The 13,740-nt window shown below is 42.3% G+C and overlaps 5 protein-coding genes across 5 annotated transcripts; 3 read left to right on the top strand and 2 right to left on the bottom strand.

Annotated features, from left to right (window-relative positions):
• Window positions 1–2,498: 2,498 nt before the first annotated feature.
• On the top strand, window positions 2,499–4,123 carry LOC108142660 (chondroitin proteoglycan-2). Its single transcript, XM_017266661.2, has 2 exons — window positions 2,499–2,632; window positions 2,691–4,123. The coding sequence occupies exons 1-2, from the start codon at window positions 2,611–2,613 to the stop codon at window positions 4,082–4,084; spliced, it is 1,416 nt and encodes a 471-aa protein (XP_017122150.1). The 5' UTR covers window positions 2,499–2,610; the 3' UTR covers window positions 4,085–4,123.
• A 1,086-nt stretch (window positions 4,124–5,209) lies between these two features.
• On the top strand, window positions 5,210–6,948 carry LOC108142659 (chitin-binding domain protein cbd-1). The gene is made up of 2 exons (XM_017266660.1): window positions 5,210–5,253; window positions 5,311–6,948. The coding sequence occupies exons 1-2, from the start codon at window positions 5,211–5,213 to the stop codon at window positions 6,891–6,893; spliced, it is 1,626 nt and encodes a 541-aa protein (XP_017122149.1). The 5' UTR covers window position 5,210; the 3' UTR covers window positions 6,894–6,948.
• A 601-nt stretch (window positions 6,949–7,549) lies between these two features.
• LOC108142663 (chondroitin proteoglycan 2) lies at window positions 7,550–8,546 on the bottom strand. Its single transcript, XM_017266665.2, has 2 exons — window positions 8,461–8,546; window positions 7,550–8,405 (listed from the first exon to the last, which is right to left on the bottom strand). Exons 1-2 carry the CDS (start codon window positions 8,524–8,526, stop codon window positions 7,596–7,598), a joined length of 876 nt encoding a protein of 291 aa, XP_017122154.1. The 5' UTR covers window positions 8,527–8,546; the 3' UTR covers window positions 7,550–7,595.
• Window positions 8,547–9,415: 869 nt separating this feature from the next.
• Window positions 9,416–12,035, top strand: LOC108142657 (chitin-binding domain protein cbd-1). The gene is made up of 2 exons (XM_017266659.2): window positions 9,416–9,556; window positions 9,650–12,035. The coding sequence occupies exons 1-2, from the start codon at window positions 9,550–9,552 to the stop codon at window positions 11,974–11,976; spliced, it is 2,334 nt and encodes a 777-aa protein (XP_017122148.1). The 5' UTR covers window positions 9,416–9,549; the 3' UTR covers window positions 11,977–12,035.
• A 52-nt stretch (window positions 12,036–12,087) lies between these two features.
• On the bottom strand, window positions 12,088–13,032 carry LOC108142190 (peritrophin-1-like). Its single transcript, XM_017265874.1, has 3 exons — window positions 12,953–13,032; window positions 12,812–12,894; window positions 12,088–12,753 (listed from the first exon to the last, which is right to left on the bottom strand). Coding segments are annotated over exons 1-3 (750 nt in total). The 5' UTR covers window positions 12,954–13,032.
• Window positions 13,033–13,740: the final 708 nt, after the last annotated feature.

The following is a 13,740-nucleotide window of genomic DNA, read 5'->3' on the forward strand; positions in this document are numbered from 1 at the left end:
TGAGAAGATTTTTATAATAGAGGCTGTATGGATGCGATGGGAGATGGGAGATGGGAGATGGCAGATCCACTCATATTTCCGCCGGGCCGTCGTCTTTTGTTGCCCCTTATGGCCTCAGACGAGCAGTCGTCTCCAGGGCGATGCGTGAAGTGTAATGGACACCGAAGAGTCTCTAAGCCTTTCCAACTCAAGTGCTTTGGTCTTAGTACAACTTTTGCTCTCCTTTCTTCCATTTAGGCCTCCCCAAGTTTGGTAATTTAATTCAAGCGTACTTGGCTAGCATTTGAATAATTAGAATTGCATTGTCTTGAGTTTCATCCCAGCTGTAGGGTCACGGAGCAGGAAGCCTCTCACCGCAGTCTTCGGCGATATGTTTCTGGTTCTTCTAAGCCCATAACAGTAATTGTCGCGAACCGATTGCATTTCTGTGACACACAGACTTCTCTCCCCCGCGATTGGGACGCTCGATCGAGTAAGCCGAGTGAAATGACAGGGAAAAGTAATTTTCGTCATTAAAAATCACGTCCGAGCTAAGGACGCATCTTCCAGCGAAGTGACAAGTTCAATGCTATTTCGGTTCATTGTTGAACCGTACGAAATGGGCTTGTTATCGGTAAATTTGAATGCTTGAGATTGCATGCAGTTCCAGGAACTCAAAACGTGTACCCATAGCGGCTATAAAAAGGTCTCCACAATCACTTTGGAATTTATGGGTTGATGGGTTGTAATTTAACTTTTCTTTCATTCGAAACTAAACTGCTTATATCCACATTATTTTTTTGAAAATCAATAAAAACTTTAATATACAAAAACATGGTTTCTCCCAAGTCAGGACCTTTTGGAGGAACAGGAATGTTTTTTTTTCGTAACATGGTCCAAAGGGTTTCCACAGCCGAGTGACGCGCTGTTTTGCACTACTGACGCCTGAATCTAACCATCATTATCATTTTTCGGACTATTTCAAACAATCCATGTTAGATAATGTTCGCCATATTATTTAATATTGGCAAAAATGGTTTACAAAAAAAACCCTTCACGGTTCAATGCCATTCAACTGGGACTTTTATTACGAGTTAAACTTCGCTTAAAGTAACCAATTTGCATTTGATATTGTTCATACAAAACAAGAAAGAAAGCAAACTTCGGCAAGCCGAAGTTCATATACCCTTGCAGCTTTTGCATGAATTAAATACTTTTGAAAACATTTAAATTATGATTTACTTGAGTATATGCTGAAAAACATTGCAGCTATGATGATTTGCAGCTCAATTATTTGATAGTTATTTTATATATTTTTATTATTTCTAAGGGAGCTATATGATATAGACGTCCGATTTTGATAAAATTTAAACCATAATTCTGAAATATTTAACCATTGCTATATGTCGAATAACTAAACAAAAAATTAAAAAACCGAAAAGTTATAATTTTTTTCATTTATTTTTCCGATTGTTCCTATGGGAGCTATATGATATAGTCGTCCGACTTTGATGAAATTTAAACCGTAAATCGGAAATATGTACCCATTACTAAATGTCGAAGAACTAAACAAAAAATTGAAAAACAGCAAAGTTATAATTTTTTCATTTATTTTTCCGATTGTTCCTATGGGAGCTATATGCTATAGTCTTCCGATTTTGCTGAAATTTAAACCGTAAATCGGAAATATTTAACCATTACTAAATGTCGAAGAACTAAACAAAAAATTAAAAAACAGCAAAGTTATAATTTTTTTTCATTTATTTTTCCGATTGTTCCTATGGGAGCTATATATATAGTCGTCCGATCCGGCTCGTTCCGACTTATATACTACTTGCAATAGAAAGACAACTTTTGGGAAAGTTTCATGCAGATAGCTTTAAAACTGAGAGACTAGTTTGCATATAAACGGACGGACAGACGGACAGACGGACGGACAGACGGACAGACGGACATGGCTAGATCGACTCGCCTAGTGATGCTGATCAAGAATATATATACTTTATAGGGTCGGAAACGTCTCCTTCACTGCGTTGCAAACTTCTGACTGAAATTATAATACCCTCTGCAAGGGTATAAAAATGACTCCTCTAGAAAATTGCTTAAAGAACCAAGTATCCCACAGTCGACCACCATAGAATATATGTAGGATTGCCTCTTATCAGCTGTACTTAAGAGAAAATTTACGATTTTCTGCCACTTCATTTTGAGCGACAACAAACGTCATTTAATTTCAAGTGTCAATAAAGCGATCGTTTTTTGCTTATCGACAAGCGTGTGGGGAGGCATAAATTAGGCAGACGCCAGGTCGGGACCCATTCAACAGTTGGTAGTCAGCAGACCTATGCCAAAAATGTTGGGTACTCTATGGGCGGTGGGGGTGTGTAGGTTGGGTGTTGGTTATGATAAAGAATCGCCGAGTCCCAGTTCCGAGCTACAGACACGCACACCTAATTACACCTGCGAACAAATCAGTTGCTGAACTAATCGAGATATAGATATGGTGATTGGTATTATCAGAAGATTGACTACCGATTCGGAGCACTCGCGGCAGTTAAATGCTGCCACTCTGCCTGGTTTGCCATTTAGTCGCTCCCGAATTTTGGACTACTTCAAAGCTGTTCGGTGAAAATGCGCAACCTTGGTTATAGTGGTAAGTGTTTCGGTTTCGTTCCTTGAAACTGGTAACCCAAATCGAAACCACTTCGCAGGCCTTTGGACGCTTTTGCTGTTGGTCGGCGGGCTTCAGGCTGCGATGGCCCAGTTGGCCAACGTTTGCCTGCACGAGGAGGATGGCGCCCGATTGCCCCTGGCCACCCACTGTGCCCGCTTTGTGGTTTGCCTAAGGGGCGAGGTCTCCATTATAGGCAGCTGTCCGCGGGGACTTCACTTCAATCGGGACCTCGGGGAGTGTGACTTCCAGTGGCGAGCCAATTGCCTGGGACTCTCAGCATTTGCCGGAGCGGATGATCAGTGCACCTGCGACTGTTGCGCCGAGGAGTGCCAAGATCCCATCGAGGATATCGAAGAAACAACCACTGCGGTCACCGAGGACTGCCCAACGGATACTACGCCCACTTCGGTGACCGATCCCTCGGACTCCACCGATGCCACTGATGCAACCTCGGATGACGATGACTCCAATACCACACCATCGAGTCCAGGTGCTGCGCCCGCTTATTGCAAAAGCTCCCGCACGAATTGTGTCGGTAAGGAAACTGGTACCTATGTCGATCTGCCCGGCATCTGCGTTAGTTTTCTCCAATGCAACAATGGCTGCGCCGAGGAGTTCCTCTGCCCCTCCGGGCTGTACTTCAACCTGGCGATAAATGACTGCGACTACTGGTGGAACGTGGACTGCATACCCACCGCCGATGCTTCGGGCGAGGTGGTAGGACCCTCGGGCACCGTCTGCTCCAGCCAGGGTGTGTGCGCCCGTCAGAAGGACGGAGCCATGTTCGAGGACCCCGACTCAAATGGATTCTTTATTTGCCAATGCCAGTGCCCGGTTGCGATGCCCTGTTCCGAGGGTCTGAAGTTCAATGAGGAGGCACAGGTCTGCGATTGGGTCAAGGACAATGGTTCGGCGAGCGTATCCTTGTCGGTTGAATGCCCCAATGGTCTGGTCTACAATGCCACCTCGGATCAGTGCGATTATCCAGCGGGCTATGTGCCCGAGGTGGCCTGCAATTCCACCGTCACAGTGTGCCAGAATCAGCCGGAGGGTGAGCTCTTCCCGGTGGAGGGAAAGTGCAACATGTTCTACAAGTGCAACTTCAACTGCGCCGTGGAGCAATATTGTCCAAACAACCTGGTCTACGATCCGTATGTTGAAGAATGCAGGTTCCCGCAAGATTATGAGTGTCAGTGGCCATATGCACCGCCCACGGGTCCCAATGCAGGACCTTCGGGAACCTCCTGCGAGAGTAACGGTCGCTGTCTGGGTCAACGCGAAGGCACGCACTTCCGTTCCACGACAAATTGCGGTAACTATGTCGTCTGCCAGTGCGAGTGCGAGGTCGAGATGGAGTGTCCTGATGGGTTGTACTGGGACCAAAACAAGCAGACCTGCAATTATAAATCCGAAGTGGTCTGCACTCTTTAAATGACCGATTGTCGAATAAAGAAAACCATTGTCAAGGCAGCTGGTCCAATCGGCCTATTTATTAATGAAACTCAGGGGTGGTAAATCAATCTAATCAGTTTTCCTGCATGAAAAGGCCGGCAGCTGTGGGCACTCAATTAAAGAGAGGAGCATAAACTTAACGATTAGAAATACCCTTTAGTCAAATAGAAGAAGGGGGTATCCATTTTGTTGTTGACTTATCTGCTTAACATCTAGAAATAATGACCATTTTGCCGCGATATTACTAAAAACAATAAGCGTTTGTGCCCATCAAAATGCTCTCACAAAAAACATTTCATTTTTATGTTTACATTTTTCTTCCTGATTAAAGCTTTCATTTTGGTTTGGAAAAAAAAAATGTTCCGACTATTAAATACCCGGTTCTTATCTAACCGACTTCCAAAAGAATATGGCCCCGAAAAGAATAGAGTCTTGGATGGCGCCATCTGCCGATACGCAAGTTCAAGCTCAATGAGAGCAAACCGCGCACCGTTGCCCGCTAACAGTTCTTTCTCTCTTAAATTAATAAAATTGAACAAAGTCCATTTTTAAGATTGCTCTTTTTTAACAATGAAGTCTTTTGTTATGAAAGGAAATAATCTAGGAACAAAAGACTACAGTTGCAACAAAAATATAATACTTCTCCAAACGAAGCAAAAACAAGAAAGGAAACTGCACACTCTTAGCTTATAGCTTTTGGCTACGGAGCTCGACAGATGGCGCCACCTAAGCTCCAAATGTTTTGTGAGGAAATGTTATGTTTGAAATTTGCTACCTGAGTAAGTAGTAGTCGGGGAACTCGACTATAGCGTTCTTTCTTGTTTTTAAAGTAATCTGCAACGTATTTGTTGAAACTGCAAAAGGAAATGAGAGAAATGTATTTCCTTTTGTACTCTTTGAGTTCACGGATTCTCTATTACGTTTTAAAAATAGTGACAATCTCTTTCCCTTGTATAACTACTGTAAATATATGCTGATAATATCAAGAATGGTTCCACATTATCACCCGCACATGCTGTGTAGTAGGAAAAGGCATTTAATTATTTTAATTGCCGGTAAATATAAAAGCCGATATGGACCGAAGAGCCATCAGTGAGCGTTTGATATGCCGAGAGCAAAGATGGCTCAGTCCAAAAGTAGTCACTATGGTAAGCATGATTGATTGAGTTTAATCGGATGGATCCTGACCCAAAATTATCCTACAGGAGTTTCGCTGTGCGTTCTGATGTTCCTCTTTGTGGGATCACTAAACGCGGAGTGTTGCACGGAGGGCGAGACCAAAGCCGATGAGGATGATTGCACCAAGTATCTGGTCTGCTGTCACGGTGAATTTAAGTCCAAGTCCTGCGAAAACGGACTGTATTGGGACCCTAAGGAGGGAGAATGCGCTGTGGATAATGGCGAATGCAAGCCGCCAACTTGTGAGGATGGAACGATCGAAGCGAATCCCGTCGACTGCGCAGGTTTTTTGGAATGCGTCAACGGAACCGTAGTGATCGTAAGCTGTCCAGACGGAGATTACTTCGATTCGGTACAGAATAGCTGTGTTCCCGACACCTGTGGAGTTTGCGTTAACTGCACCGAGGGAAGCACAAAGGCCGACCTCAACGACTGTGCCAAGTTCCAGGTATGCGTTAATGGAAAGTACGTGTCTAAAACTTGCCCCGTCGGAGATTACTGGAACTCGTTGGAAAAAGAGTGCCAAAAAGATGACGGCCAATGCAATGGCACGCCGGGGTGCACAGATGGAGAACTAAAGGTTGATCCAACCGATTGTGCAGGATACTTGTCATGTTCCAATGGTACCTTTGTGAGTGTGAAATGCCCTGAAGGAAATTACTTCAATACCATCTATAAAACTTGCGTTCCCGATACTGAGGGAGTTTGCGTGAACTGCACCGAGGGGACCCAGAAACCCGAACCCACCGATTGCACCAAGTACCAAGTCTGCTCTGGTGGCAAGTTCGTGACTAAGTCCTGCGAACCTGATTATTACTATAATAACAAAACTGCTCGTTGTGAAGTGGACGATGGTCAGTGCAAAGGTAATGGTACAACTTGTACCGACGGTGACGTAAAGGTGGATCCCACGGATTGTGCAGGATACTTGTCTTGTTCCAATGGTACCTTTGTGAGTGTCAAGTGCGATGAAGGAAATTACTTCAATACTATCTATAAAACTTGCGTTCCCGATACTGAGGGAGTTTGCGTGAAGTGCACTGAGGGTGCGATAAAGGAAAATCCTTCTGATTGCGCCGGATACTTGCAGTGCATAAACGGAAAATATGTTGCCAGGAAGTGTTCCGCTTCAATGTTCTTCAATGTCACACAGCAGGAGTGTGTGGTCGACACAGATGGTGTGTGCATCCCCAAAACCTGCGATCCGGATTGTTGTGATGTTCCCAACAACTCCATCTGGCCCGTGGAGAAGAATTGCTCTGCCTTTTTCCAGTGTGTAAATGGCAACAAATACGAGCAGAGGTGCTCCAACAACTTGCAATATAATAACAAGACGGAGCAGTGCGATTACCCCGAAAATGTGGGTTGCGACGATGGATCTGCGCCTCCAAGTGGTCCTACTGCCGGACCATCGGGAACTTATTGCGAGAGCCACGGACGCTGTGTTGGCCAGCGGGATGGAACCATGTTCCCCGATGCCAGTGGGAAATGTAGTTCCGCCTATGTCGTCTGCCAGTGCGAGTGTGAGGTCGATATGAGCTGTTTCTCTGGACTGTGGTTCAATAAGCAGATCAATTCATGCGATTGGCCTGATAATGTAAAATGCTAAATGTTTCAATAAACAGTGTTTAAAGCACCAAAATCTTTTGTGCGATTAAAGAAAAGAGATATTGGTTTTCAGTTTTATGCGTTTATTTATAGGCACCTAGCCTATTTGAGGTGAATTGGTTCAGCTAGTAAAACCAATAATCTAATAATAATAATAGGCGAGAGCTTTTACATTTGAATTCATTCGTTTAACCAGTTCTTAAATAGTATTTATTTCCAGTCTATTACATTATAACTTTTTTAATTTAGGCAAATAGATCTAGCTAATACATAAACAAAAAAATAACCCAATGTTATTACAACAATTACAGTCATTGGGTAAACCAATTTCAAAATAAATCTGTTTTCTATAGATGGCGCCAGCAGTTCTATTTTCGTGGTAAACCTCAAAGTCGAAAGCGTCATCTTTTGTGACTGCTTGCAGTCTTTTAAAATAACCGTTGGACTAAGTGTGTCGATAGATTTAGACCGAATAACCACACTCTGTCCACTAACTTTTATAGTCGCCACTTTTTGAATCCATTTGGTTTCGTCTTGCACCGCCATAATAGAAAGGTTGTTTTCTGGAACTGCGTAATTATTTAACTGTCTTCTATTCGTTTAATTTGTAATGTTCTTAAATATTTACGAAATGATTAAACCTAGTGCAACAGCTGATTTTGATTAAAATCAATGGTTTTATTGGTGGCCTTTTAAAATACAGTTACAACTGACGGGATTTGACCTTGCGAGCAGGCTTTTTCGACTTTGATTTTCTTTTTCTCTTGGTCCCCTTTTCCTTGGTCTGACATTTGGCGACCTTGGGATAGTCGCATCGTGAAGAAGCTGTATTGAAATGCAAACCTGTGGGGCAATCCATTACCAGGAACATCATGTTGCTGCATAGCATGAACTTTCCACAGTCGGATCGATGTGCCACAAGAGAGTTTTCCTTTTCATCCGAACATATTCCTCCTGTTACGGCAGGTCCATCTAATTGTTTGGCTTCCTGTGCACCAACTAAGCACTTGGCTTCTGAAGCCATCATGCAAATTCGGCGCCTTGGACTAAAGTGCTGCTGACTAGGACAAGAGCGAAGGTGGGGTTTCCTTGCCTTGCAAACATAGTACTGCCCACAGGATCCCTTCTTGGTTAGCATCACACCATCCCTTTTGCCAGCACACAATATATTCAGTAAGTCTGAAAGCTCTGTGTCCTGTATTGTAGGTCGTGGTTTTTTCAATGGTTTGACAGAAACCGGAGGGTCAGCTTTAACGATAACTTCCTCATCGTCCTCGTCACTTTCTGAACTAGATCCATCACCACGCTTACTATCCTTGCCATCGAAAATGCAATCCTCACTATCGCTCTCTTCGCAATGCAAAGTTGACGGGTTAAACAAGGTTTTTGAAGCGCAAGTTCCGATTACAGCATTTCCATCAGCACACACATAGTATCCTTTGCAAGTTCCAAACATGGGTAAAAGTTCGCCATTTTTACCATCGCATATGGACGTCTTGAAAGCGAATCCGTTCTTCGAAATAAAGCATATTCAGTTTTGCTATTTTTACAGGTTTTTGCAAACATACTTGTAACACAGCCTGTGCGCATTGTTGAAGTAAGAAACTTGCCCAAAGCAGTCCGAATAGCTTCATTTTGTTAGTAGCTATCGAGTGTTTAATCGAACTGAAACTTTCCATTCATTGAACAGCGTTTATATAGAATATCATCTATGGGAAATTTGCATGAATTGCCAATATGTAAAGTGTTAACATTTGATTGTATCGTTCATTTGAGATAGGTGCAAGAGTTCGAGTACTATCTGTATTTTCTTACTGAGAATTGATAAGTGTTCATATAAAACATATGTAACGTCTGAAAAAAGCTACAATCATTGCTGTATATGTGTGCCCAGGTTAAAGACCACTATTTTGGGAGAAGCAATCACCAAAAAAAAAAATTGTGCCTCAGAAAATGATTTAGAGTTGAAATTGTTTAACTTACTTGATTCTTTACTCATAAAGTTGGGCTAATATATTTTAGTTCGTTGGGCAAAAATATATTTAACCAAATAATCATATTATTGTCAGTTCTATTTTTAAATTTATTTATAACTCAAATGATTACAAATGATTTTCAATGGTGCATCTTCTAGACTTCTGATAATATAACACTTATCGCTACCTTACTTAGCCTAAAAGTAGGTAACGAATATAAAACCATGATGATTTTCAGCCGTTTAATACTGTTACAGTTAAATAAAGAGCATGGAATGCTTGTGGTATCTCACCAAAATTAATTGAAACGAAAACAAGAGTGGAAAGATGTTTATCATTGGTCATTATTAATAAGCTGTTGTCATTTCCTTGACCAAAATGTCTGCTTTTTTTCTTTAAGTTGTCAATAGAATGTTATCAACAATATAAGTCATTATCAGTTGAAAAAATGCCTAACGTTGATTTGATTGGCGGCGTCAATCAGTTATTATTGCTAAGAAATTTCCAAAAAGACGATCCCATTTCAGTTACTTCTAAGACGTGAGAATATAAACATCCAAAAAATTCTAGCCAACATATTTTGTAGCAAATCAACAAGTAATACTAAAAATATAACTTTTTTTATTGCCAGTTATTGTCTAAAAAGGTTTTTTAATAATATTTTTCAAGGAAAACCACGCAATGAAAGGTAAGGTTCTAATAGTCCTATTTTCAATGTGCAGTCGAGAATTTGTGTGCCCAAGATAAACAGAGAATTTATTTTATATTTATATCTTTCTAGAGTGGGCATACTTGTCGTTTACTTTGTGGCTCTTGGTAGACACTATCTGTTATGGTAGCCAAGAGCACAAAAATTATGCAATATCGGGAGTAAAAGAGTGCTTGACTTCCTCAGAAATAGATCCCAACTTCTGTCTATCCTTATCGAACGGTTTTTATAAATATCCCTATGACTGCAGTGCATATATATCGTGCAATGATTCATGCGCTGATTTGGAGTACTGCCCTGATGGAAAACTTTTTAATAATCCCATGCACATTTGTGATACACCAGAAGCTGTCGACTGCGAATCGTTACCTTATCCAACACCTTCAACTACCGAGCTCCCACTGGAAAATCCTTGTGAGGGCATTAAAAATAACACTATTTTGCCCTCTGCTGCTAATTGTAGTGAGTTCTCTGTGTGTGTAAATCAGCAAAGTGAAGTGTATCACTGTCCCTGGGAGATGCTTTTTAATCCGGATCTAGAAATTTGTGATTTTAAGGATAACGTATGGTGCTACGGTGACCGTACTACCCAAAATCCGTTGGAAACCACAGCTATTACTGCGGAGTCCTTCACGAAGTGCGAGGGCCAAAAGCTTGGAACCTTTTTCCCGGATACTCAGAATTGCCAACAGTACTACTACTGCTGGGGCAACGATTCCTACATAGTTCTACCCTGTCCCGTGGACAATTGGTTTAATCCATACACCGGTAACTGTGGTCCCGATATTTCACCGGAAGCGTGCCAAGCATTTGTGGCTACCACTACGCCTGTTATTATTACATCACCTTCGACAACTGTTGCGCCGTCCACTACGGAAGCTAATGCTAAGAATCCGTGTGTAGATCAGGAACTGGGTGCCAGCTTTCCGTTGCAATCCGACTGCAAATCATATCTGCTATGCCTGGGTAATGGCCAATCTGCGAAAGCTCAATGTCCAACAAATGCCTGGTTCGATCCACAATCAGGGGATTGTGGGCCAAATGTATCGCCCACTGCTTGCATCGAAACAACCACATCTACCACTACCATTGCCACAACTCAGGGCTCGAGTGATCCTTGTGCCGATCAAGAACTGGGAGTATCTTATCCCCTGGTGACAAACTGCCAGCAATATATTCTGTGCATGGGAAACGGGGAATCCAAAGTGGCCAATTGCATCTACAACGCCTGGTACGATCCGCAAACGGGAATTTGTGGACCCGAAGTATCACCAACAGCATGTACGGAAACTATTATTTCCACCGAATCCTCCACAAGTCAAGCCACCTCGCCAGTCACAACACCTTCTCCTACGGGGTCTACTACTACCCCTTCGGACATTTCAAAAATCTGTTCTGGAGAGAGCGATGGTTATTATGCCACGTATCCTGAGGACTGCAGTAAATACATCGTATGTGCCAGTCCTGTTCCTATAGCATTCTTCTGCCCGGAAGGCTTGTTCTTCAACGAAGCTCTTCAGAAATGCGTCGAATGGAATTTAAGCGAGTGCCCCAAGGAAGATACCACCACTACATCGCCTGGCTATACGACTCCGAAACCAGATTCTTCGATATGTTTCAATAGCACTGGCATGAATTTGCCGTACCAAGAAAATTGTCAATGGTTTGTACGATGCGTTGACGACTCCTCTTACATGATGGGCATATGTAGCAGTGAAGAGTATTTCGATCCATTGACTGGGGAATGTGGCGTTGATGTCTCCCCGGAAGCCTGTCGGGGGATCCACACTTCAACCACTATAGTTACAGAAACCACCGAAAGCTCAACAACTAAACCAAGTGCTCCAACAACGGCAATTACCCCAACTACTCCGAGTGCAGAAACTGATCCTTGTGAAGGAGCTCCTGAGGGAAAACTAGTTCCCTATCCGGATGACTGCACCAAATTCATACAATGTGTTCGGCCCTTCGCCATCGTGTTTGACTGCCACGAAGGTCAGGAGTTTAGCGCCAGTTTGGAAAGATGTATGGCTCCGTGGTATGCCAATTGTTCTATTCCGGCCACAACTACAACTGCAGCTCCCATAATAACCACCACGTTACCTTCACCGGACAGCTTTTGTGCGGATAAAATCGAAGGATCACTGGTACCTTATCCCTTAAATTGTAGCAAGTACATAGTTTGCCAGGTTCCCATCCCAGTGGGATATGCTTGTCCAGGAAGCGAAGAGTTTAGTCCTACTGCTTTGACCTGTATGGAAGCTGAGCTAGCCGGTTGCACTACAAATGGCTACCGCCTTTTGCCGGTCAATTTATTTGGAAACACTGATTCAGAAGATTCAAGCCCATCACTTTGGCAGTCCCTTAAAACGATGACAAGCTTTGTCATAGATTTTTAATGCAAACTATGTACATTTTTTTTTTTGTTATAGATTTTTGATGCAAATTATCTGAATTGTAAGCATTAAACAAAAATGTTATTAAAATGTCGTAAATGCAATTGATTTGTTTCACTGAGGATACTGGCAATCAGAGTTGGATGTGCTGCACGAAAGTTTGCTGGGATTCCAATACAAGTTGCCTGGACATGTAAGGACTGTTGCCGTTGGTCCGCAATGAATAAACTTGTGGCAGTCATTGGGATACGGTATGTACGCATTGGAAACACTATTTTTGCACAAAGCATGGGGATCTATTGGTAGGAATTCAGTTTCAGCTGGCGTCCAGGATGTATATGGTGGAGTAGCAGCGGTTGGTATGGGATCAATTGGTGAAATGGTGTTTGGAGGAGGATAGGGCATCGGAAATCCCTGACAATTGGAATATTGTGGGGCCACGCACCGCTGATATTGGTCACTCCACTGATAGTTCTGCTCACAATGAAGGATTCGCTTCTCGTAGAATCGACTACAGTCTCCGGGGAATGGACTGTAGCTTACCTCGTTGCTGGGTTTCGGTGGATCGAATGAATTGCAATTTGAGTACTCCCTGTAGTCACAGCGGTAGGTAATTTGGCTCCAGAACAGGTTTTCAGGACACTGGTGCTCGAAGGCCTGTCCTTTTTGGCATGTGTAATACTTGCGACAGTCGTTGGGATATGGCAAAATTACAAGGTGGTTGGGATCGTCGTACGGTGGGCAATGTCCAATCGGCATAGAATGTTCGGCAACAATGGACTACATAGAAACTTACATTTCATAGATTATGTTCAATTCGAACGAATGGAGCACTTACTGGAACATAATTGAACTCCTCGCTATTTATAGTGGAATAGAAAGCCACTAAAACTAGGCACACAAGTGTAGGTGTTCGCCGCACTGGAAAAAAAGAATTTAATAATGCCTAATAACTTTAACACTTCAAATTTTTTCTTACTGATGGTTGAATCCAGTGAAAGCGCACTGAGAAAGTGAATGTTGTGCTTGGGTAGCACCAGCCCTTTTATACTTACAACATGCAGGCGATCGTTATCAAGTTGAAGTGTTTAACTTTGATTTATCGTAAAGAATTCCTCTTATACAAAGAAAGGCTGCAATTGTTAACAAAACAATCCTAGGAATTTAAGATTAACAATGTGCTTACACTTATTACATTTTTAGTGTCACAATGGCTTACTTTTTTATATTTTCTTGAAAAGGTTACAGCAAATTAATTATTCTTTAGATTAAAGTTACAAATCAGAATTATTTATAGTTAGCTGGCTCTTTTTTTTGGCAAACCATTATTGCCCGACGTTATTGTCTCTTCCACTTGACCGGACAAGCTTACCGGTTCAAGGACAGAGGAGATAAAAAGGTTTATGTCTAAATTCCACTGAAGACACGGTATCGTATTGTCAATAACATGTATTTGTATATCAGTGATATATAAGAACCCAAGCGATCGGTGCTCTGCAGATGAACTGCAGAGTTTGAGCGCAGAGCAATGAAAAGTATGGGTAAAGCAGTTTTATTAATTTCGATAAATATTAATATTGATTTTTATTAGTGAAATACCAACTTTTGTTGACTGTTTCTTTAACTGTGATGTGCTTTGGGTTCTCCATGTCACAAGCTGTGGTGAAACAGGCCGTTCCTAATGACTGCCATCGATTCTATGAGATTCGCTTGCTGAGCTGTCCTCCGCAATTTATTTGGAACTCAAAGTTGGAGCGATGCGAAATG

The sequence above is a fragment of the Drosophila elegans genome, unplaced genomic scaffold, assembly GCF_018152505.1.
Source record: "Drosophila elegans isolate 14027-0461.03 unplaced genomic scaffold, ASM1815250v1 contig_208, whole genome shotgun sequence".
Classification (NCBI taxonomy): domain Eukaryota; kingdom Metazoa; phylum Arthropoda; class Insecta; order Diptera; family Drosophilidae; genus Drosophila; species Drosophila elegans.

Bases quoted from the DNA above. Each gene is read 5' to 3' on its own strand.
- LOC108142660 (XM_017266661.2), top strand. From the start codon at position 2,611: ATGCGCAACCTTGGTTATAGTG. The intron at 2,633-2,690 runs GTAAGTGTTTCG...ACCACTTCGCAG, and splicing joins GCGCAACCTTGGTTATAGTG to GCCTTTGGACGCTTTTGCTG.
- LOC108142659 (XM_017266660.1), top strand. From the start codon at position 5,211: ATGCCGAGAGCAAAGATGGCTCAGTCCAAAAGTAGTCACTATG. The intron at 5,254-5,310 runs GTAAGCATGATT...ATTATCCTACAG, and splicing joins GTCCAAAAGTAGTCACTATG to GAGTTTCGCTGTGCGTTCTG.
- LOC108142663 (XM_017266665.2), bottom strand. From the start codon at position 8,526: ATGAAGCTATTCGGACTGCTTTGGGCAAGTTTCTTACTTCAACAATGC. The intron at 8,406-8,460 runs GTATGTTTGCAA...TTTATTTCGAAG, and splicing joins GCGCACAGGCTGTGTTACAA to AACGGATTCGCTTTCAAGAC.
- LOC108142190 (XM_017265874.1), bottom strand. The intron at 12,754-12,811 runs GTAAGTGCTCCA...GTTTCTATGTAG, and splicing joins AGGAGTTCAATTATGTTCCA to TCCATTGTTGCCGAACATTC.